The sequence below is a fragment of the Grampus griseus genome (genome assembly GCF_964374135.1).
Source record: "Grampus griseus genome assembly, chromosome: 11".
NCBI classification, from domain to species: Eukaryota; Metazoa; Chordata; class Mammalia; order Artiodactyla; family Delphinidae; genus Grampus; species Grampus griseus.
The window spans coordinates 80,222,328-80,245,259 of NC_139005.1; the positions used below are offsets into that span (position 1 = coordinate 80,222,328).

Below are 22,932 nucleotides of genomic sequence, written 5' to 3' on the forward strand. Positions count from 1 at the left end.
GCTCCCTGGTTGTGACCTTTCTAGTTTCTCTTACTCTAAATGGATAATATATGTTACAGCCCTGATCCTGATGGGCAGTTCTTCAGCTGGGCCCCAACCACACATACTATGCTCCTTGGCAGTTAGTGAGGGCAAGTGGGGATTCAGATCCTGCCCCATCTAGATTTCCCAGCGCTAGACTGGCAGACCCTGAGTGTGTATGTGTGTGTGCATGTGCGCATGTGCGTGCGAACATATGCATGTATATGTAAGGGGGATGCATAAGGTTCTTACTATATAAAGTTGCAAACATGTTTTATATAAAGTTTTAAATACATTTGAGCATATTTATTTTGGAAAATCCAGTGCTCAGTCCTTCAAAAACTTTTATTTTTACTGTACAAAATAGAATCAAATACAAAATAGTATTTACTCCAAAATTTCATTATTTCTGACTTGTCAGTCTTTTTATAACATGACAGAGGTCCCATTAAAAAGTTTCTTCAGTCTAATCTAAATAATTTCAAGCTAATCCATATCTGAAATGTGTTTTATTTCATCTTTCATATCCTTAATCTCAGCTCGCACTATTGTTAAGTTAGATATTTTCTCTTTTAAGAAAGCAATTTCTTTCTCTCTTTGTAGTAAGTCAGTAACCAATCTCCCAATGCGTACTGTTAAATCATTTACCAAGGGTTCCAAGCGGGAAAAGTCCTTCTTTAGATTATACACCTTTGGTTTTAGATCATTTGCAAAAGTCACTGTCTTCAGAACTTTAGCTCTGTCACTTTCTAAGCTTAAAAATCTATCTGTGTGCTTGCTGAAATCACTCTGTAGCTCAGAAAGTATCTTCTTAACAGAGTTAATTCTTTGTGAATTGTCAGATGCTGTCTTTCGGAGCATTGTTGTTCGGTCAATGCTACTTGAAAGAAGATCACCTATGTTTTTTACTGTATGTTTTTCTACTTTTTCTATTTTATTTTCTAGTTCTTGAACAGAATCTGTCAATGATGTTACATCAGTTACTACACCTGAAATACGTCGCATATCTGTTTTTACAGTTGTAATCTTGAGACCGACATCTTTTGCCATGGAAGTTGTACTTTGGTCTACTTTTGTAACATCTTCAGAAACAGTGGTCAAATTGTTGTTCAATATATCCTGCTTTTCAGTTATTCTGTTGGACCAAGTTTTCACTTCATAAATCTCCTCCTGTAGACGCTTTAGATGAGTAATTATTTGAAAAGACTTCAATTGTTCTATGATAGCTTCAGACTTCTGACACTGTAAGAAAATATAGTACCAGAATAATTAAATTGAGTAAAAGCTTAACATTTAAAATTCAACTTAAATTTTAGGTGTTATTTTAAACTATAAAGTTACTGCTCTTCTGGAAAGCATTTGGTAAAAGATGCATCAAGTGTATTGCTAATGAATAGGAAGGGAAACATTGAGGAAATTTCATGTGACTGCAAATGGCATTTTCCAGTTATTTTGGCACCACCAGTCCTCTGCATGGTGACAAAATGAGCTAAATGAGGGGAAATGATGTACCTTCTGTTGCTGGAGAAGGGAGGAGGAAGCCCCCTCTAGATGAGTTTCGCTAAATTTGGGGGGGTCAAACAAGACAACATGACTTCTGAAATGCAAGTTTGTTTGTAGGTACAAGTGCTAGAATGAAGGGACTTTATTGTCCTATTACTTTTATGAATACTTTCCTGGGGTATTGAACTAATTCCATTCAATTAGTAATCCTTAAGTTCCTAGTGTGTTGTCAGGCATGTGAAGTCTGAGGAACATAAAGATGAGTACAGCTTCGGTTGTGGCTTCAACTCAGTTCAGTAGTTTAATAGAGATGATAGATATGTAAAAAACAAAACAACAAACAAACAAAGCACTATCTCCAAGGTTTTAAAATTCCAAGATTCCAAATACAAGTGATTCTCAACTTTTGGATGTTTCAATGCCATCCTCCTTCCCCAGCATCCATTGAATACTGATGTCTCTAAATTGTTTTGATTTAACTTGGACAAATCAGCTGATGAACATTTTGAGCCACACAACTGCCTGGCAACATTTCAAGTTGTTATTTTTGTTGTGTGCATGTGTATGTGTGTTTATATAGCAGTTTTGGGGAAATTGAGTTATTTTATTGTATTTTTAATATTTGAATTTTTATTGCATTGTACCATCAGTTAATAAAGTTAAGAGGGAAAGGGGAATATTATAGTGTTGATTATAGTGATAAGATGGGTAAGTATCATAAACAATACAAAACTGAAAATTAAAACATACATGCATGAGGTCTATCCATGTTGTCACAAATGGCAGGATATCCTTTCTCAAGGCTGAATATATCAATGTATCACAGTATCATGTTGTACACTTTAAATTTACACAATGTTATATGTCAAATTTATTTAATTAAAAAAAATAAAACACATAGGAATTGTCAGGTTTCAATTAAGTTTCAATCAGAAGATTAACTTAAGCCCGTGCACTGTATGCTAAACTATGAAGAAAAAAAATTAAAGAACAAATGTAAAATATATTGTCAAAGCCTGTGTTGTAACACAGATATACATTGTGATTACATTGAAAAAAGAAATCCCATTTATAACATGTAAGTCAGTTGTTCCACTTTGCACATTTAACTTTCAGCTTGTTTTCTAGGAAAGCATTGTTTTATTTATTTATTTTTATTTTTTTGCGGTACGCGGGCCTCTCACTGTTGTGGCCTCTCCCGTTGCGGGGCACAGGTCCCGGACGCGCAGGCTCAGCTGCCATGGCTCACGGGCCCAGCCGCTCCGCGGCACGTGGGATCCTCCCGGACCGGGGCACGAACCCGTGTCCCGTGCATCGGCAGGCGGACTCTCAACCACTGCGCCGCTAGGGAAGCCCGGAAAGCATTGTTTTAAAGTGGAGATTGTCTATAGCTTTCTACTAATAATCAAAACCATCTTGATTCAACAACGTTTACTGTGCACAAATAGGAAGGAAATCAAGCAGTGAGTGCAAAACCTTAAATTTTATTTTTCAGGGGAAAGTTTTGCAATAAATTTTATTTGCTGAAAGATTTTCAAAGGTGAAAGGAGAGGGCTTACTTTCATCTATTTCATTACTAGGTTATCATTTATTAATGTATCTAATCTGGTAGAGTTGAGATAGCTTAACAGCATTAAACAAGACATCTCAGAAAGGGCTAAATTTATTCTTAGAAGTATAAGATCATTAAGAAACTGTTAGTAAGCCTCTTTGTCACACTTGGTAGGCTATAAAAGCAATTTATTACTAACTTCTATTAGTCTTCACTAAAATAGAAACTCAATACAGTATAGGAATAGCCTAGAAATTGTTTCACTGAATTATGTTTAAAGATTACATAATGGCTTGTTTAAGCTATTTGCTTAAGATGAACAGAAGAGTTGGAGTCTATTGGTAGCTTGAAAGATTCACCCAGTAATTTGAATACTTACTAATATTCCTGTTCCTATCATATGAGCAAGGTACTAAGCTAGATGCTGCCCTGCAATGTTAAATGTTGTCTGGATCTACAAGCAGAACAACGTGAGTCAAGGGAATGATTTGTGGGTCCAATCAGCCTTCCAGAAACTTTGCTAAACGATCTTTGGACTGTACTAAGGGACCTGGAAATTTTATTGATCTCTAAAGTTTAAAACCACTTAAAGCCAGGAGAGATTTTAGAAATTATTTGGTACAATTCCTTCATTTTACAAATTAAAAAACTGAGCCCCAAAATAAAGTGCCCAAGAACACAGAGTCAGTGGCAAAGCCTAGATTAGAAGATTCCAGTCTAGGGTTTTTTTCTCCTCCACTGCTTTCTCACTCTTCCCTAAACATTTATTGATTCTTTCTTATGCCCAAGGCCCAAATAATTTTAGGTCACAGTTACAACTTTTGAGGGACTTATAGTCTAGTTTAATGGCAACATAGTAGTGGGCGCATTTGACTGGATTATAGCTTTCTGAATTCTCAAGATAGTTCTACTGACAGCTGATTTCTTGTGATTTTTTTTTTTCCCTCCCTGGTTGAACAGCAGCAGGTTGCACTGTATAGTGGGAGGTCAGTGGCCTCTGGAATTGGACAGACTCAGCAGTGTGATTGTAAGATTCCTAATCTTGCTGAACCTCAATTTCCTCATTTGTAAAAGGGGTCTCATAGCTAGCAAAGCTGTGGTGAGAATCTGTGATAACACATGCAAAGTGCCTAGCACAATGACTGGGACAGGGTAGATACATACTCAATACATGGAGCTGTTAGGATGATGACGAATGTAGGCCTCCTAGCAGTGTGACACATAATAGGCTCCAAAATGTCGGTTCTATCCTTCCCTGCTCTGTAAAGCTGGGATGGAACATTTTGATTTGTGTTAAATTAGTAGTTCATAGCTGAAGCGACACAGATACTGGGTGAATTTGCAGAGCTTTTGCCAACTGTGCAAATATGAGGTAAATCTACAGAGAAATGCATTAAAAATTATGTTTGGTGAATATGACATCATGTTAATCTTTGGCCAAGATTATAGATTCACACAAAGACCTACAATTAGATTAAAATTAAAATAATGCCATTGGAGATTCCCTGGCGGTCCAGTGGTTAGGACTTCACGCTTTCACTGCCAAGGGTGTGGATTCAATCCCTGGTCCGGGAACTAAGATTCTGCAAGCCGCATGGTGCAGCCAAAAAAAAAAAAAAAAAAAAGCCATTAACTTTGTATCTTACAAATTTAGTTTTCTATCAATCCATACAGGCTAATAAATCAACATTTTTCATTATAAAATATAAAAATACACTTAGTCAACAGCTTCTCATCTTTAGGCAAAATTTAAGGAAATATTACTACAAATATACTTTTCAACTTTACATTGGAGGGTTAAGAAAATTAGGTGTTTGTTTTGTAAAAGTGATTTATATGGCTAATTAAAAAAATGGACACTACTCTCTATCAGAAACTTAATGTAAAATTTATTATTAATTACAAAGATACAAAAATGTGTCTTAGGATATGGTAATCTTCCTTAAAGGGAAAACTAACAATGTAATTTAATATTTGATACACAGGAAGGTTTTTGAAATTTCAAGTATCTTTGTTAAATAAATGAATTTAAGAAACAGAGGAAGACAAACTAGGTACATCTAAATCTCTCTAGTGACAATTTTTTATAGGAAAACCCCTGAATAAAGGAATATATACATGTGTATATACATGTACACAATATTTTCTCATGAAATACTTGTAGAAGGGCAGTTTTTGTTTCCCTTGTAATTGTCACTATAGAGCACAGTGGCCACCTTATTTCCATTTATTTTCTGTAACCATTACTATGGTACATACCGTAGTTAATAATAATGATGTGTCAAATCTGGTGACACACCAATAAATAAATAAATAAATAAATAAAAGTAAAGAGTACAAGAGATCACATATGCCCTGGCAGGATGGAGGTTGAAACGACAAAGTTCCAGTTAACTTTATAATCTATTTTATTAGCATGCAAATAAAAGCAAACATATACAATTTTGTTAGTACACACAGACAAGAACTTAGATATTCAGAAGTCAAGAAATTTAATGTTAATATTCTAGAAATTAATGCTGTGCCTATGACCCACGGCTGTCTACCATAGGCCTTCCTAACCCCAAAGCAGAACTCATTTGGGATTTTTCAAAAAATGTACAGATTTACATGATAAAACCACCTGACCACAACTATCTTTTGTAACTGACTTCTTTCAAGTTCTTTGTGTTTAATTCCACTGAAATTGCATTATAAAACTGGGACTATAGTTGGTTATTGGCAAGAAGAAACATGTTGTTAGAACAGTACTTTCAAATGCAGTTAACTCAGTTTTTTCAACACCAACCTTGGACACCCTTGATACATCAGTTTACCAATAAAAGTGTTATGCGCTTCCCCAAACTTGCACATTTCCGATTATCATTATTGCAAAAATCTGTCTAGACCTCCCCTTAATTTCATCTCAATATGTCCATGTCTTATTCTTTGTGACTCTATTTTATAATTTTGTGTAAAATAAAATCACTATGTAAAACAAATTTGGTTGGGTAATTAGTTTGGGGACTCTAAAATAATGACATATTTTAGTTACCATAATTATCACATCATATCTCATTATGCTGCTTTTTCTTCTTTAAAATAGGCCACAGGCTTATTAGTGTATTTTTATTGTAAGTAGAAAATTTATCTAGAGATCATGTACCTAGCAAACACAAGAGTCTGTAACACAGTTAGAACCTTAAAAAAAAACAAAGCAAAAAACGCCCAGGTATACAAAGATATTCCCAAAGTCCATACTTCACAGGATGCACACTTAATTCATACGGAAAACTTTCAAAAAGAACACATTTACTCTTTAAAAAAATTTCTTACAAGTATCTATAACAGTTTAGAACCTTAACAAAAAGTAAAAATGTTTCCCAGTCTCCATAGTTTTCAAAAAGTGCATATTAATTCATAGCAAAGCATTCCAGGCTCTCCCTCAGGCGTGTTATCTTTTATTTTAGACAAAATTCCTATAAACTTGGTTGTCTGGATTCTTAGCCTGCAGTAAATTGCGAAGGAAATGAAAAACTGGCTGAGGTGAAAACATTACTGATCAACCTGACAGTAAGATCAGGTCAGTGGGTCACTTTTTCAGGTGACAGAAAAGGTATAAGAAATAGACAGAAGGTTTGAAAAATAGCAAACTGGGGTTGAGTGAGGAGGTAAACACCCCTCAATAGCTCCTAGGGACATTAATATATTTGGGTCCAATATGACAGATGAAATTCACAATAATGTCCATTAATTATTAGAAAAACATTTAAAAATATTAAGTATATTGCTTCAAAAAAGTAGAGAAATATATATTTTAGAAATGTTTCTATTTAAAATGGTGAAAATGAAATAAGTTTTATTGCTTAAAAAGATAAGCTTTGACTCTCTGGATAACACATTTGTGTGGACACCTCACTTATTTTCCAATAATGTAGGGTAAAGTGAGGCATATCAAAATAACTCAAAAGCATGGAACTAATCAGGTTATGTATAATAATGTGGTTCATCAGGATAAATGTAGTGCATTCAAAAATCACTATCAATTCCTTTATTTTCTAGATTATATTCTTCTGGAGTCCCCTTTTCTCTTGTACTTGAATATACTATAAAATCATGAACTTTTCCTTTTAGAACATCCAGTTCATTCTGCATCTTTAATATGCTATTATCATACTGAATTCCTTCAAGGGTTTTCTGCATCTCCATTATTTCAGATACTGCTTTCAGCATATCATCTTCCATATTAAACATCTGAAGAGTCAAGTCTTCCATCTTCTTTTCTGTCCCTATCAGATCCTGAGAGACTCTGAGAACAGAGCGAATAGCACTTTCAATTGTTGGCAAATGTGTCTTGCATTCTTCAGCTTTGGGTTCGTAGCTGGAAAGTTTATTAGTCAGGTCTTCATCTCTGGCAAAGAGAGCATGCTGTTCCTCCTCTAACTTTTCAAGTGCTTCTGTGTCGGAGCCAAGCTGCTCCTCTACTCGCAGAAGATCCTCTTCTTCTTGTTTTTTTATAGTTCTAATATTTCTTAGTGTGCTATCTTCCAAATCTTTTAGCCTTTCAGTGAGCAATTTTATTTCTTGTTCAGCTGAGTTAATTTGGACAGTAACTTGAGAATGTATATGTTTTGATTCTGATTTGAAAATGTCTGTATTAACATTCATTTCTTCTAGGCTTCTCTTCCAGAAATCTGTAACGTTCTGGAATTTCTCATTAAGGCTTTGCATCTTTTGAGTGAGCATCTCTTCACTATTCTGAATGTCATGCATGATACTTTGGAGGCTGGATACTTCCTGCTCAAACTGGGTCACCAAAGACATGGATGATGTAGCTTCCTGCAGGATACTTTCAGTAGCTGCAAGCTGCATTTATAACACAAAACAATTCCCAAGGCTACTTAATAACTTTTATATTAGGGAAACATACTTTAACAATCACTTGCCAAGTTCAAATTCTGAAGATGTCTAAAATATCCAAATACATAAGAATCATACAGACAAAAACAATTGTTACATATTTAAGCTGTTAAAAATATGTTTTAAACACATTTAATAGATTAGCACTATGGTAGAAAAATATGGTTGTCCCTCATCCCTAGGTATCCACCTGTGGGGCACTGGTATTCCTGTGGATACCAAAATCCATGGGTGCTCAAGTCCCTCATGTAATATTTGGATGGGGAACCCACAGATACAGAGGGCCAACTGTATACACCTGAACTTATAATCCTAAATATTTGTGCATTTTCATGGAGGGATATTCAAAAGAAAAATAATGTTAAAGAAGCCTGAAGTATATCACATTTCCTTCTTTTTTTATTCCAATGGAAAGCAACTTAGTTGTCATTTTAATAGTTATTTGGCTTTTTAGAAACTGACTTAGTTATAAAATTTGTTAACTTTCCTAAGTTCTATGATTCTGGAAGACTTTCTGCCTGAAAAAAAAAATTTGTTGACTGACCTCTTGCAGAAAAGGTACCAGAATCAGATCTTATAACTATCACAAAGGCAAAAAGTGAATAAAAAATCAGTTTACAGAGACAACTGATGTCAAACAGTAAAGTGTTCTAAGTATCTATAAATTATGGTAAGCTCCTAGCATCTCCTAAGTCTAGAATATAGAAGGACCAGGGTGTGGACCTCTTTCTTAGCCTATACTCACACAAAGATAACAGCCTTAGAGACTATAGGAAGGCCTAGAAATGACCGTTAATTTATCAAATGTTTGCAGCATTATGTTGAAGACATAATACTGTACAAGACACAGTTCTGCCCTTAAGCAGCTTAGTTTACTTGGGGAGAAAGCGAAGTCTACATGCGCTGTGACAGGGAAAGCTATGGAAGCACTTACATAGGGCATCCAAACCGAACTTCGATGATCAAGGAAAATACTATAGAAATATTATCTAACAGCTACTTCTAGTTACTTCCTCTAAATCATCCTACACACTACAGCCAGATTTGAAGTTTTAAAAACTGCTATGTACACCATGGTAGAACATTAAAAACCCCTTAACGTTTCCTAACACTTCTAGGAGGAAGTCCCAAATTCCATAACTTCTCTATATGTTAGCCTGCCTTCTTTGTCTAGCTAAGTTCTGTCCTTCCTTCAAGGCTCAGACCAGGTCTCAGGTTTTCAGTGCAGCATTCTTCCATGACCCTAGCCATGAGAGCCTGAACTCCTGTAGAATCTATCATATTACATATTTGCCACTTATTTGGCATTTAGCGCATATAATTCAAGAATTCTTGAGTGTTCGCTCTGTGCCAGACCTTGTGCTAGACACTGGATATAAAAACAAAGATACAGTATAGTCCCTATACTGATGAATTAGCCAGGAGAAGCTATGAGAGCTTCTAAATTCCTTAGGGGAAGAGACCATGTTTTATGCCTTTTTGTAGTCCCCGTATCTCAGGGTATAAAGAACATGTTTCTTGATATTTAGGAAGAAGAATGGCCAGAAGCCTCCTGGGTCCACCCCAATCAGGACCTGAAGCAGTTCCAGGTGATAGCTGGGAACAATGCATAACAGTATCACTCTGAAACCTTGTTTAAAAATTATTTTTAATGTATACATGTAGCTATAATACAATCTCCTTTAAAAACACCAACTATGAGAAATACTTGTACATTGGTAATAGTGTTATGTTTAGTTGTCTTATTAGCAGCATCTTGCAGAGACAAGCTTATCTTAATCCAAGGTAATTCCTTGTTTAGGCTGTTCACCAGAGCATCACTATAACCTGGAGGCAGTATAACCCAGGAGACTCCAATTATAAGATCAACTTTTCAGGATAACAAAGGTCTCAAGACTTAATCTGCAAACAATAAGTGACTAGCACACCACAATAGCTAGCATTTATGGGCTGCCATTATAGTCTAATAGTTTTTCATTTTTTACAAAAGTTAATATCTTAAATTTATTACTGCTTGGAAGTTTTCAAAGAGCTTGCATATATATTGTATCTCATCTGATCCTTACACAAATCTTGATATTCTCATTTAATAAATGATGAAATAGAGGCCAAGAGAAGTTAAAGTGATTTTTCCAAAGTCACACAGTTATGATGAGAGCCCATGTCTAGTTGTTTTCCCCTCCTACTGCATTAAGCTGGCCTTTAGGGCCAGCTTTTAAAGAGTCAGCTATTGTTAAACTACTCCTAGGGCAGACTGGGAGAGAACGAACTATGTGAAGACAATATTTCTTGGATCCTAGGATGATATTTTAAATATCTGCTTCAAAGGCATTTATTTATTTACTTTTAATTGAAGTATAGTTGATTAACAATCATATTAGTTTCAAGTGTACAACATAGATTTACAGATGATACTCCATTTAAAGTTATTGCAAACAAATGGCTATATTTGCCTGTGCCATAAAATACATCCTTGTTGCTTACAAAAGCATTTTTGTAATCTACATGAGTTTTATTAAAAACATTGCCCATTATAAAATTGGCCATGTAGTGGAAAGTAAGAAAAAAATGAATATTTAAATTTATGCATGGAGAAGCCCTTAGGTTTACATTCTCAGTCTACCAAACTGTAGATTTAATACAAAAAATTTAGGACACAGACTTCCCTGGTGGCACAGTGGTCGAGAATCCACCTGCCAATGCAGGGGACACGGGTTTGAGCCCTGGTCTGGGAAGATCCCACATGCCGCGGAGCAACTAAGCCCGTGAGCCACAACTACTGAGCCTGCCTCTAGACCCCGCCAGACACAACTACTGAGCCCGTGTGCCACAACTACTGAAGCCCACTCGCCTAGAGCCTGAGCTCCGCAACAAGAAGCCACCACAGTGAGAAGCTCGCGCACCACAACGAAGAGTAGCCCCCACTAGCAGCAACTAGAGAAAAGCCTGCGCACAGCAACAAACGCCCAACGCAGCCAAAAATAAATAAATTAAAAAAAACCCCTTAGGGCAGTATTCCACCTTACAGCTGCTTAGGAGTAATTAGATATTAGAAGAGGGAAACTAGAGGGCTACTGGGGAGAGATACTGAGAGTGATAGCCGACAGGCCAGGCTCTAATCTCCTGTAATATTTGACTTCAAATTCTAATAATATGTTAAATCTTTGTCCTCCTTACTGGGTTCCAAGCTTGCAAGGCAGAGATTCACTAAAAGCATTTTAATTGCTGCCAAATTTTTCATTTAAAAAAGAAATCTTTCTTCAAAATATGTTTTCAATAGCATTTAAGTACATGAAGTTTCTATCTCCTGGAATTTTTTCTATCATTACGTTTGCTCTGATTAGAGGGCTTTCGATAACTATAATCAGTTTCCAACCTGAGCCCTAGGTCAAAATACCAACTCTTGCAGCACCTTCCCAGAGGCCTCTAAACTCACCCTCCATGGAATTCACTGGCATGTGTAAGGAATGATTTTAATCCATGACTCTTATCTTCCTGGGGACTACAGGCTTATTCTGTGCATCAGGCTGCAGGGACTTCGGCCGTCTATTTCATTTCTATTTTTGCAACATCTTTGCTTACCCTGGGGCCAAGCACAAATCCTTTTCTACCTTATCACTGAGTAAAGGCTCAGTGATGAACAAAGGAACAAACAAGCCATGTTTCCCAATGATAGCTTGGTCTCTGGTAGCCAGACAAGGCCCACATGATGACTTATTGGTTGCAGCTGACCTTCTCCTGAGACATGTGGTAGTTAAAAATTTTTTATCTGTCTCACATTTCTAAGAATCACAGTAGTAATGCACTTGTATTTGCAGCTTGAAGAAACACAAGATAGACATGGATTTTAATTTTCATTTGTCAATAAAAATCAATATTTATTTTAGGTTAGTCATTCTTATATGCATATGAATATATATGCTTACCAAGTGGAAATAAAGAAAAAAAACTGATGGATCTTAGTGCAAAAAGTGCTACTCCTATTTTAATTTTATATCTAAAGATCAATAATATTTTCAGTGCTCTAGATACTTGATATTTAAATAGAAAATTGAGGTCACGTCAATATGACAATATTGGTCTTTTTAAACAATAACATTTGTCATATATTAGAAAATTCTTGTCCTTTTGAAATGTAAGCTAAGACTAAGTTGGATTAAAGGGAGAATGTGAAGAAGTAGGAAAACCAGTGAGAGTTAAAGTAGTAATGGTCTAAAAGGCAGGGAAAAAGAATTTATCAACTGGGGTAGAAGGGTGGCAATGGGGAAGAAAAACGGTAAAATTTCCCCAAATATGCCAATTAATAATTACCTTTTCTGAAATTAAACTGATTTTACTTTGAAGCCCTTGGAATTCGTTGGTTTCCATTTTCAGTAACTGGTATTGGTTTTCCACCTTTGCAAACTTCTCCGACTGCTGAAATACAAACCTGAAAAAGGGGAAAAAAAAATCACTACTTCCTAACTCAAACCCATTTAAGTTCGGATGTTAAAGCAGTATTTTATTCCCACTTCTGGTAAGGACAACATAAATTCTGGTATAGGTAGTGGCAGCTTTTATAAGAAGGGAGGAGTGAGTATGCAGTCCAGTGGTTCAACAGCTTCACTGCATATTGGAGTCGCCTGGCAGCTTTACTTTTTAAATTTTTAAAATTTATTCATTTATTTATTTATATTTTTGGCTGCGTTGGGTCTTCGTTGCTTCGCCCGGGCTTTCTCTAGTTGCGGCGAGCGGGGGCTACTCTTCGTTGCGGTGCGCAGGTTTCTCACTGTCGTGGCTTCTCTTGTTGTGGAGCACGGGCTCTAGGCGCGCAGGCTTCAGTAGTTGTGGCACACAGGCTCAGTAGTTGTGGCACGCGGGCTCTAGAGCGCAGGCTCAGTAGTTGTGGCGCACGGGCTTAGTTGCTCCGCGGCTTGTGGGATCTTCCTGGATCCGGGCACGAACCCATGTCCCCTACACTAGCAGGCGGATTCTTAACCACTGCGCCACCAGGGAAACCCTCACCTGGCAGCTTTAAAAAAGTGTAATGCCTGGGTCTTACCACAGAAATTCTGACTTAATTGGTTTGGGATGTGACTTAGATATTGTAAATTTTCAAATCTCCTAGCCAAGATGACAACGACAAGTTGACACTTTATTGTAAAAATGACTTCCACTGCAAGACAAACATTTAAAGATTCAAAACTCAACGGAGAGGTGATTGAATCAAACTCATAAATATCATTAGGCTAACTGTTGCTTATAAAACTGTCCAAAACTAAAATGGAGTTTTTGCATTTTAAACAAATGTTTACAATGTCGGATGAAATAAATTTCTTTTGATGATGGCTAATGTTTATTCTATGAGATAACAGTGAACTAAGTAAGCCCAGGTTACATAATTAGTACAGACTGACTTCTCCTGTGTGTTAATATGAACTTTTAAACAAAACTTCTCGTTATTAGAAAACACTATTATCCTAATTTCAAAGAAGGATGTGTAGACAATTCTTTTCTGATTGGCTATTTCATTCTTGGCTTTTAGGGACCAGCAGACAGAGATGAAGGAGAAAGACGGTCTAAAGAAATGTCTAATTTCAGGAACTAGTTTTATCATCCATTACTCCAGTGTTAACCTCATGGATTTATCCTATAGATCAGTGTGTTCATTTAGAATAAAATCATTATTATAAGAGGGATTTCTTATGAAGGTTGATCCACAAAAATTAATTACAGGACTTTCTGTTTTATTTAATCTTTTTAATGTTATCTCCACACTTCTCTTCAAAATTCAAATATTAAGCAAAAGCTTGAAGAAAACTGTATCATATTAGTGACCATCTCTGATGATAATTTGTAGAGTTTTTTTCATGGTTAGCTTCTCACCAAAATAAAAAAATAAAATTCACTATTTCTATATGTGAATAGTGCATAAAAGAAAAAACAAGTATAAAGTTTACTTAGTGCTAGTAATGAAAATAATCAACAGTGGTCTGTATGATGCTGAGTTAAAATACATTTGTTTTATTTTCACTTACAAGTGCCAGACACTATTCTAAGGGCATTATAAATATTAACTCATTTAACATTAAGGAAGAGAATGATTTTTCTAGAAGCCAAAAATGTACACTAGAGAAGGTGGTTTCAATTGTGAAACATTAATTTTTGAAACTGGCATCCAGATTATGCCCAAGGTGCTTTGTTTCCTTTTTATGAGTCAGAGGCATTTTCTAACAGGAGCAGTTCAAGACCTCCTTACTCCCTATCTTCCTTCGTTTAGATGAGACAACAATTAGGGTCTGCTAAAGGCTACAGCTTCTAGGAGAAGAAAGGATTATAAAAAATTCTGGATTAGGGATTTCTATTTCTAGGGTCTTGGCCTCTTTTTGGATTAATATCAAAGGTAGACCGCATATCATACTGGTTGAATGTGAAGCTAGGCAACTTTGGCTCTGCCATTTACTAGCTGTACAAGCACCTTGGGCAAGTTATTTAACTTACCTTTGCTAGTTTCCTCATCTGCAAAGTGGGGATAAAACTACTTAGTTCATAGGGTGTTGCAGAGATTAAACAGGTTCATATTAATAAAGCTCTTAAAGTGCCTTGAACATAAAACGTCAACTATTCTCTTTACGTACCTTGGCCCTTTCTTTTGAATTGCTTTACACAGTTGCTTTTCCCATCCCTCTGACAAGCCTAGAGTGGTAAAATGGATCAGGGCTCCCTTCTACTTAACACTTGATAGAAGCCCCAGGCCTGTCACACTTTGAACCAGGGTTGGGTTTATAGCAAACAAAGGATGAAGTGAATGGATGAGACCCACTAATAGGAAAAGAAGCATTCTCTTACTCTGTTTTGGGGCCTCTTTTCACTATCATAGATAAAGATCTTGAAGGTATGGATGTAGGAGAAAAGCACCTGGATTAATTGGCCACCTTAGTGTAGGCTTTACAAAGGGAATCTTCCCGACTTCTTCATAATCCATTGCAGTTTACAGAGAACTCATATAGATTCAGGGCCCTGTGGGAATAAACCATGCAGTTCCTTGGAGTCTTGTCTCTGCATAGCTCCTTTAGGAGGCCTAGATGTCAGACAGCTGATGGAGGATTTATATATACAGGATTTTTCTCTGGCTCTGTTTCAACTTAGTAATGAGAAAGAGTCAGTATCCATTTAGCTGTATGTTTCATACAGCAACTTCATTTTCAGCATAATACTGAAAGTTCAGGAACATACAGACCATATTCCATTTTTAAAAATCAAGGTAATTAAAGGATAACTGTCTTTCAGATTAAACTCCACTAACAACAAAAGCTGAAAAATGGGGTTAGCCAAGATTTTACTGTATAAACGATTTATAGAGAAAGTTGTATTAGATAGAGAAAAAAAACCCTGAATTATCTGATGGTTGAAAGAGCTTTTGACTTCTGATATATAATTATCACAAATGCTATGACAAACTTTTATAAAGGCAATTAAAAAATCTGTTGAAATTTCCAGAAGAAACTTAAAAGTTTTACAATGGAACTTCTAGTTGACTAAATTTCTATGTAATAAGCTTTTAAGGTTTTGTCTTGTTTAGTACCTTCATAACTTTTAAAAACTTTTTGAAAGCAGAATGTCTTCAATCTCTTACATGGAAAATTTCCTTAAAGAGTTTATAAATGACGTATGCAAACCAACACTCAGGCCCTATAGTTCTGGGCAACTGTTATCTCCAACATCTTATTGTCAGGCTGACAGAAGATGATTATCAGGACTTTGTTTAATAGAGAGATGTTCAAGTACCACCCTTTTGTTGCATTATCTCTGTTTATTATCCAAACACTATTGGTTTGAAGATACTGAAATAGTGATGCCTTGAAATCAACCTCGGACAGTGCAAGGGTTCAAATCTCTGCCCCAACTTAATCAGACAAAATTAGAGTACTCCTAAGCTGTATTTAGGCACATATATTCGATTTTGTATTTTAACAACCAGAACAATGTCAGTACAATAGCATGCAATAAAGATTTGATAGACCAATCTTTAGGTGCTAATCCTAGTGGTAAAAATGTCAGTGGCTTAGTTATAATTCCAGTGTGCTGAGATGCTAAATGTTTGCATTTTCTTTTTTTTTGCGGTACGCGGGCCTCTGACTGTTGTGGCCACTCCCGTTGCGGAGCACAGGCTCCGGACACGCAGGCTCAGCGGCCATGGCTCACGGGCCCAGCCGCTCCGCGGCATGTGGGATCTTCCCGGACCGGGGCACGAACCTGCGTCCCCTACATCGGCAGGCGGACTCTCAACCACTGCGCCACCAGGGAAGCCCAATGTTCGCATTTTATTTAGAAAATTCCCAAATTTACCACGAATACATATGTGCTATTGTGACCAAAGTATTTATACTTCAACTCTTGTCGCAAAAGATTTCACAAGAGCAATTAACAGTCATTTAATAACAATCATTGAATCTGCCCATTTTAGAAATAATCTTTGAGCATTGTTTTATTATTTTGCAAAGACACAGTTCAAATAAAATCTTCCTACTTGAATATAACTTGTTTGTATCTTTACTGCAGGCACTAACAGTAAATTCCTGAGCTGAAGTGTCTGCTTTTCAACAGTTGTTTTCCTTTATAGATTCCTGTTAGTGTGTTTTCCTAGGACAGTAACTAAATTATTGAAAAGTTGAGCATTTTCTGATGTAATTTATCTCATATGAATATGAATCTTTGGATGAGAATTAACAAATTCAGTAACTAAAACCAGTTGTATTAGGTTCTAGAAAGAAGCAACATATATATTTTAGCCTACTAAGTTCTAGTACTGAATAACTTTCCCAGCACAAAGTTTTTGATTTACCTGAAGGTCATGCAATATAAGACATAAAAGCAGTTTATTTAAAACAGTAAGTTCTGTACATTTATTCTTTTAAGATAAAAATATTCCATAAACAAATATATTAGTAAAATAACAATTTATCTCTTTTTGGAGAGAATATTTAATAATCAACATTTCACTTTATTGTAACAAATCTTTTATTGACTGACTGACTGGGGATGAGTCATCAGTAAAGTATACTTCAAAATTTACTAGCATCAAAAATGTTCTAGACCTTCCCTGGTGGCGCAGTGGTTAAGAATCCGCCTGCCAATGCAGGGGACACACGGGTTCGAGCCCTGGTCCGGCAAGATCCCACATGCCACGGAGCAACTAAGCCCGTGAGCCACAACTCCTGAGCCTGCGCTCTAGAGCCCGTGAGCCACAACTACTGAGCCCGCATGCCGCAACTACTGAAGCCCGTGTGCCTAAAGCCCGTGCTCCACAAGAGAAGCCACGGAAATGAGAAGCCCGCGCACCACAATGAAGAGTAGCCCCCGCTCACCGCAACTAGAGAAAGCCTGCGCAGTAACAAAGACCCAACGCAGCCAAAAAAAAGGAAAAAATGTTCTAGATGAGAGGACATCCAGGGTTGCTTCTAGAATCCAATTATTCTTGAAGATAAATAGCTATCTTCTAAATACTTCAAAAATCAGTGAAAATGGAGGGGAACTCTAAAGAGTCAGTCTTGTTATTAAAACGAAATAGGTTAATCCTAAAGAATATGATTGAGGAAAACAAAATAAGTTGGTTTTAAGGTTATTTCTTAATATTCATCTTTCCTATGACATCAATATATCGCTATTTGCTTGGTTTAAAAACTATAAGTTTTTAGTTTCAGGTGAACAAAAGTGTTATACTAAAACTCAGTCTGTAACTTAGGAACAGACTTATTAACGCATGCACAATAACCAAAATAAGAGCTATCTTCCAAAACTTTATATTATGCACGTTTGTTGCTCTAAGAGCATAATGAATTCTTTTAAGGTTGCAAACGTTGCCACTAGGCATTTATAGGGTGGGGCAAATTTGTCCCAAATGCACAGCGGACAGGAAGTAACGGGTTCTAAAAACGGGAAAGCTTCTGTCCTGTACAGGCGCTTAATGAAATTTGGCCGAATCTGCATTTCTTAATGGTTGACGTTCCCAAACCTTGGCCTCAGCTCCAGCTGGGCGATCGAGGCACGCCAGCAGTACAAAAATAAATTACGAGAAACGAGCGAAAGTTAAAATAAAGGTTGGGCCGTCCCTTCCCTGGGGTCGATGCTGAGGAACAGAAGCCGCAAGCGTGGCGGCTAGAGGTTAGCGGGACGCCGAGCCGGGCGGGGCCGGGGCAGACGCGGGACCCAGAGAAGAGAGGGCGACCACGGGAGGCCGGACACCCGGGCGGCCTCGGACCACTTACCAGGCCAGGCCCAGGCACGTCCCCAGCGACAGAAGGCTCAAGCCGGTCCGGGGATCCGCCCAGCCCCCGCCTCCACCGCCCCGACCCTCGAGGCTCTTCCCGTCCTCGCTTCGCTTCCCAGGCTCCGCTGGGGCTCCCTTGGGCGCCGACCTCTTCCGGCTCTTCCCCTCAGACATGTCTGGAGGTCCTGAGGATGACAAACCCGGGGCTGCCTCTTCACCCTGGGGTAGCGAGACGTGGCCTCCTCAGCCTCCGCGGGAAGGCTCGGCGGTGACCGCGCCCCATTTCAGACTTGACACCGCCCAGAAACCAGCCCCCTTCCTCTCCCGGCCATCCTTCCTGCTCCACAGCGTCTCCCAGCCACCCGCTTTCTAGTTCCTCCAGCTGGGGTAAGCGGCAATCCTACTTCCCCAAACGTCTGCGTTAACGCTGCAAAAGCGAAGAAACCCGTCTGCAAGCCGCCGGGACGCGGCGGGGGGGGGGGGGGGGGGGGAGGGGGCGGGGCGGGGCGGGGCGGGGCAGGGCAGCGCGCGTCGAGCGCGCCGCCGCCTCGGTCCGCCCTTCGTTGGAGCGCGGCGCGCCCCAGTTGGTGCGGCGGAGGCTTTTTTCTGCGCGCGCGGGCACTAGCCGGATGCAGAGCGCGCGCGGCGACGGACGCCTGGAGGGGTTCCGGGTGTGTTTCTTGGCACGCGCGGGCCGGCGTCGTCCCAGGGGGGCGGACTGGCGGGTTTTCACTGCTCCACGGTCCTGAGGCGGAGAGGCTGGCTTTATTCCTGGGCAGAAGGGGTGAGGGAGCCGGAGGTGAGGCGTCTGGGCTGTCAGCGACCCGCGAGGACTTGAAGTAGACGCGGCGGCGTCCGCAGTGGCTCCGGGCTCCCGCCCGGGTGCAGCCGCAGCGGGAGGGAAGGAACGACAGTCCGAGTGGCGCTCCTTCCTTTGTGTCTGGGTTGGAATACTCACCTCGGCGCCCCGGGACTGCGTGGGCCGCCTGCGGGGGTGACGCCTCCTCCGCAGGTCGGAGATTCCCGGGGGTCTTCAGGAGCCCCCCGGCTGCGGAGGCCCAGGTGAGACACCTGTGAGGCCCCGACCTGCCCCCGGGCTGTGGCCCGAGCCCCAAATTTCCTTTTGGAAGTCCCGTTGCCTCCACTCACCCCTACCTTGATTTTCCGGTCTGTCCCTTCAGGGCTTCTCTTCCCAGTGAAGACCCAGGTGCGAAGGTTTGGGTAACTTTGCGCCTCGCTTTTCTCCCCGAACCCGGTTCTTCGGAGGTTCAGTAGTCGATTTTAGAGACTCAGAATTCTGGGTCAAGGAATTATTATTAATCATTCTGATACTGTACCAGGAAGTGAACTTATCTAAAGAGGAAATGTTTTCCTGGATGAAACTGTTCTTTATATTTCACAAGCCTGGAGAGTACTGACTTTACATGTTGATGTGGTTACGGAAGGTGGGACACTGAGAATTTGTTCAGAATATCTAAATGTGTGCAGAGTTAAAAAACGTATAAAACTTAACGTCTTTGGTTTTAATAGGGCTAGGTAAAGTTGGAAATTAGTTTCAGATGGTCAGAGTGTGTCTATTGCCTTAGCTATTGGACAAAAGCTAAAAAGTTCATTTTTGTTTTGTTAAATAGAGTTTTATTACTGAAAAATTAAGGGACGTTTTATGTTTTAATATGATTTTTAAAAAAGTAATTAGTTTATTATATTTGGTTGCATTGGGTCTTTGTTGCTGTGCGTGGGCGTCTCATTGCGGTGGCTTCTCTTGTGGAACACGGGCTCTAGAGCGCAGGCTTAGTAGTTGCGTCGCACGGGCTTAGTTGCTCCGCGGCATGTGGAATTTCCCCCGGACCAGGACTCGAACCCGTGTCCCCTGCACTGGCGGGGGGGGGGGGTTCTTAACTACTGCACCACCAGGGAAGCCCGGGACGTTTTATGTTTAACTTGAGATCATAAAAACACTAACATTTAAAAACGTAGCCTTGATCCTAACCATAACTTTTTCTTTTATCAATCAGTTTCATGCCAGTACTGGGCATTTTGTGAACCTTGACAAGCATAGGCAAATTCTCTACTTACCTGTGTTTGAAAGTGACACATTCGGTGGTACTTTTTATAGTCATTATTGATTACTGATTAATGAAGCTTAACGATTATTGCTCCTCTTCTGTGTGCTCAAAATCACTTGTACTTATCTCTTGGCGCTTAGTACATCACATTATAATTATCTGTATTTTACTCTCCTACAAGATTGTGAATTCCTTCAGGGGTATGATTTAATCTTTGTAGATTCAGGGCCTGATACACAGGAGGGGCTCAAATGTTTATTGAATGAGTATATAAATAAACACATTTAGACACTCACTGTATTACATTGGATAGATTCTGTTTAAAAACTTGAAAATGTTCTGATCTGGGTTTTATACCTATTGAAAAATTTGCATCGTATTTGAAATAAAGTCGCTAGGAACTTAGAGTATTATACTGTGAAGAATATTATTCTTTGTGTCCTCCTACTCTAAGAAATGACATCAGAGGATATTTTCTGTTGCTTTGTCATAGTTAGCAGCTCAGCTGAAAAATTAGTGGAGTAAGCACATGAGAAATGTGTTTACCAATGAAGACCTACCAGCTGACACTCATCTTGAGTGAGCACTAATACTCAATACCAAGAACGCTCTATTTAGTCTTAATGATGGTAAAGAAATCAAGTAGTTTATAAATATTAGGACTTTAGTATGACCATTGTTTATAAAATCTTAAAGGAAGTTTTAAAATTGTACAAATGATAATGTGTATTGAAAAAATATTAAGAGTATAGAAAAGAAGAAAAAAGAACGGGGGAAAATTCCCCCCAAATCTTGCTACTTGGAAGTAACCCAAACATTTTGTTGAACAGACTTCTAAACATCTCTCTATGCATTTATATGAGACCAACACATATTTTGTGCTATACATGGTATCATATTTAAATTTTTTTTCCATCAGTGACGTGTCATGAGCACCTTTCCATGTCAGTACATGGAGATGTCTTATTTTAAATGGCTATATAATATTCCATCTTATGTACCGAGTCTTTTTTTTTTTTTTTTTCGGTACGTGGGCCTCTCACTGTTGTGGCCTCTCTTGTTGCGGAGCACAGGCTCCGGACGCGCCGGCCCAGTGGCCATGGCTCACCGGCCCAGCCGCTTCGCGGCATGTGGGATCTTCCCAGACCGGGGCACGAACCCGTGTCCCCTGCATCAGCAGGTGGACTCTCAACCACTGCGCCACCAGGGAAGCCCCATACTCTAATTTTTTTAATCCATACTCCGAATGATGGGCATTTAAGTTCTAATATTTTTATCTTACCTAAACACTCTCTATTAACCCTTTTTGTGGATATTTTTGCATACATATATGAGTATCTCTCTGAGGTAAATTCCTGGAAGTGGGATTTCTGGGTTAAAGAGAATGCTTACTTTAAACACATCTTACCTTATAAGCCTTCCAGAAAAGTTGCATCCACTTTGTACTCTCCTCAGGTATCTTAAAAGAATAATCATTACCTCACACCTTTGAAAGCATTAGATTTTGTTTATTTAAAAAAAATCTTTGCATGTCTGGCTGATGAAAGTCCACTGGGGAAAGCCAGGACATAGATGAAGCCCAGGGGAGGACAGAGTGACCGGCGGTGCAGACAGCCTGCTCGTTTTCTTTTCGGCGTCCCCCTTCCGTCCTCCTTTCTGTGGGCAGACACGTAGAAGAGTTTAAATAAACTGTGTTTAAATAAATAGGAAAAAAAAAAACTTTGCAAAAGAAGTCTTATTTTCTTTACATTTTTCATTACCAATGAGGTTATACATCTTTTCATATCTTTATTGGCTTGACAAATATTTTGATGTTTGCCTGTAGCTCATGGTTGACAGAGAAGGAAAAATTTGAGGGAGGATGGATGCAAAAGCTCGAAATTGTTTGCTTCAACATAGAGAAGCCCTGGAAAGGGACGTCAAAACATCCTACATCATGGATCACATGATTAGTGATGGAGTTTTAACAGTGTCGGAGGAGGAAAAAGTAAAAAATGAGGTAAAGCCTTCTGAGGCAGTCTATGCTTTCTTAAAAATTTTTAGAATTTATTTCAAAACTTGTACTGGTCTCCACTAATTTATGTTGCAAATATATTCTTTGTAGTATATACTAAACTACTTTTTTTTTTTTAGCCCACCCAACGGCAACGAGCAGCTATGCTAATTAAAACGATACTTGAAAAAGATAATTATTCCTATATATCATTCTACAATGCTCTGCTACACGAAGGGTATAAAGATCTTGCCGACCTTCTCCATCGTGGCATTCCTGTCATATCTTCTTCCAATGGCAAAGATTCAGTTGGAATAACTTCATATGGTTTGTATCCATGATACTTTCTATCATAAAGGCTCTGTTGCTGCAGTTTTGTCTTATTGTAGATGAAATCTGCTAGAGAGACTGATCAGTTCCCTGAATCATGCATGTGAAAAAATTATCGTTTTCCAATTCAAACATTTTTATTTGCATCTATGTTACCTCTCTCATTTCCTTGCCCAGTGAACTATCTACTGCTGAGGTAATAATATACATACCATAATTTTTAGAGATAATACGGCAATTTATAGTCCTTTATTTAAGTTCTTCAGTTTTGTGTTTATCAAGTTTAAGCATAGGAAAGAATAAGAATCGTTAGAAATCT

The 22,932-nt window shown here is 38.6% G+C and overlaps 2 protein-coding genes across 3 annotated transcripts in view; one reads left to right on the forward strand and one right to left on the reverse strand.

Annotated features, from left to right (window-relative positions):
- Positions 1-353: 353 nt before the first annotated feature.
- On the reverse strand, positions 354-18,667 carry IKBIP (IKBKB interacting protein). 2 transcript variants are annotated; one of them, XM_082666839.1, is made up of 3 exons: positions 18,223-18,667; positions 12,287-12,404; positions 354-1,263 (listed from the first exon to the last, which is right to left on the reverse strand). In XM_082666839.1, exons 1-3 carry the CDS (start codon positions 18,396-18,398, stop codon positions 508-510), a joined length of 1,050 nt encoding a protein of 349 aa, XP_082522965.1. In that variant the 5' UTR covers positions 18,399-18,667; the 3' UTR covers positions 354-507. The 2 variants fall into 2 exon arrangements, with proteins under 2 accessions (XP_082522965.1, XP_082522964.1); XM_082666838.1 differs by lacking the exon at positions 354-1,263 and adding an exon at positions 6,951-7,921.
- Positions 18,668-19,156: 489 nt separating this feature from the next.
- Positions 19,157-22,932, forward strand: part of APAF1 (apoptotic peptidase activating factor 1) — a gene marked incomplete at its 3' end in the record, with an annotated part of 88,896 nt that continues 85,120 nt past the window's right edge. The window contains exons 1-3 of the mRNA XM_082666383.1: positions 19,157-19,286; positions 22,116-22,289; positions 22,424-22,610. Coding sequence (XP_082522509.1) covers positions 22,152-22,289; positions 22,424-22,610 — 325 coding nt within the window. The 5' untranslated portion in view covers positions 19,157-19,286; positions 22,116-22,151. The remainder of the gene's footprint in view (positions 19,287-22,115; positions 22,290-22,423; positions 22,611-22,932) is intronic.

Coding starts and splice junctions, on each gene's coding strand:
- IKBIP (XM_082666838.1), bottom strand. CDS start 18,398: ATGTCTGAGGGGAAGAGCCGGAAGAGGTCGGCGCCCAAGGGAGCCCCA. Junction 12,405..18,222: donor ACGTGCCTGGGCCTGGCCTG/GTAAGTGGTCCG, acceptor CCCCTTTTTCAG/GTTTGTATTTCAGCAGTCGG. Junction 7,922..12,286: donor TCAGTTTAATTTCAGAAAAG/GTAATTATTAAT, acceptor TTATAAATGCAG/CTTGCAGCTACTGAAAGTAT.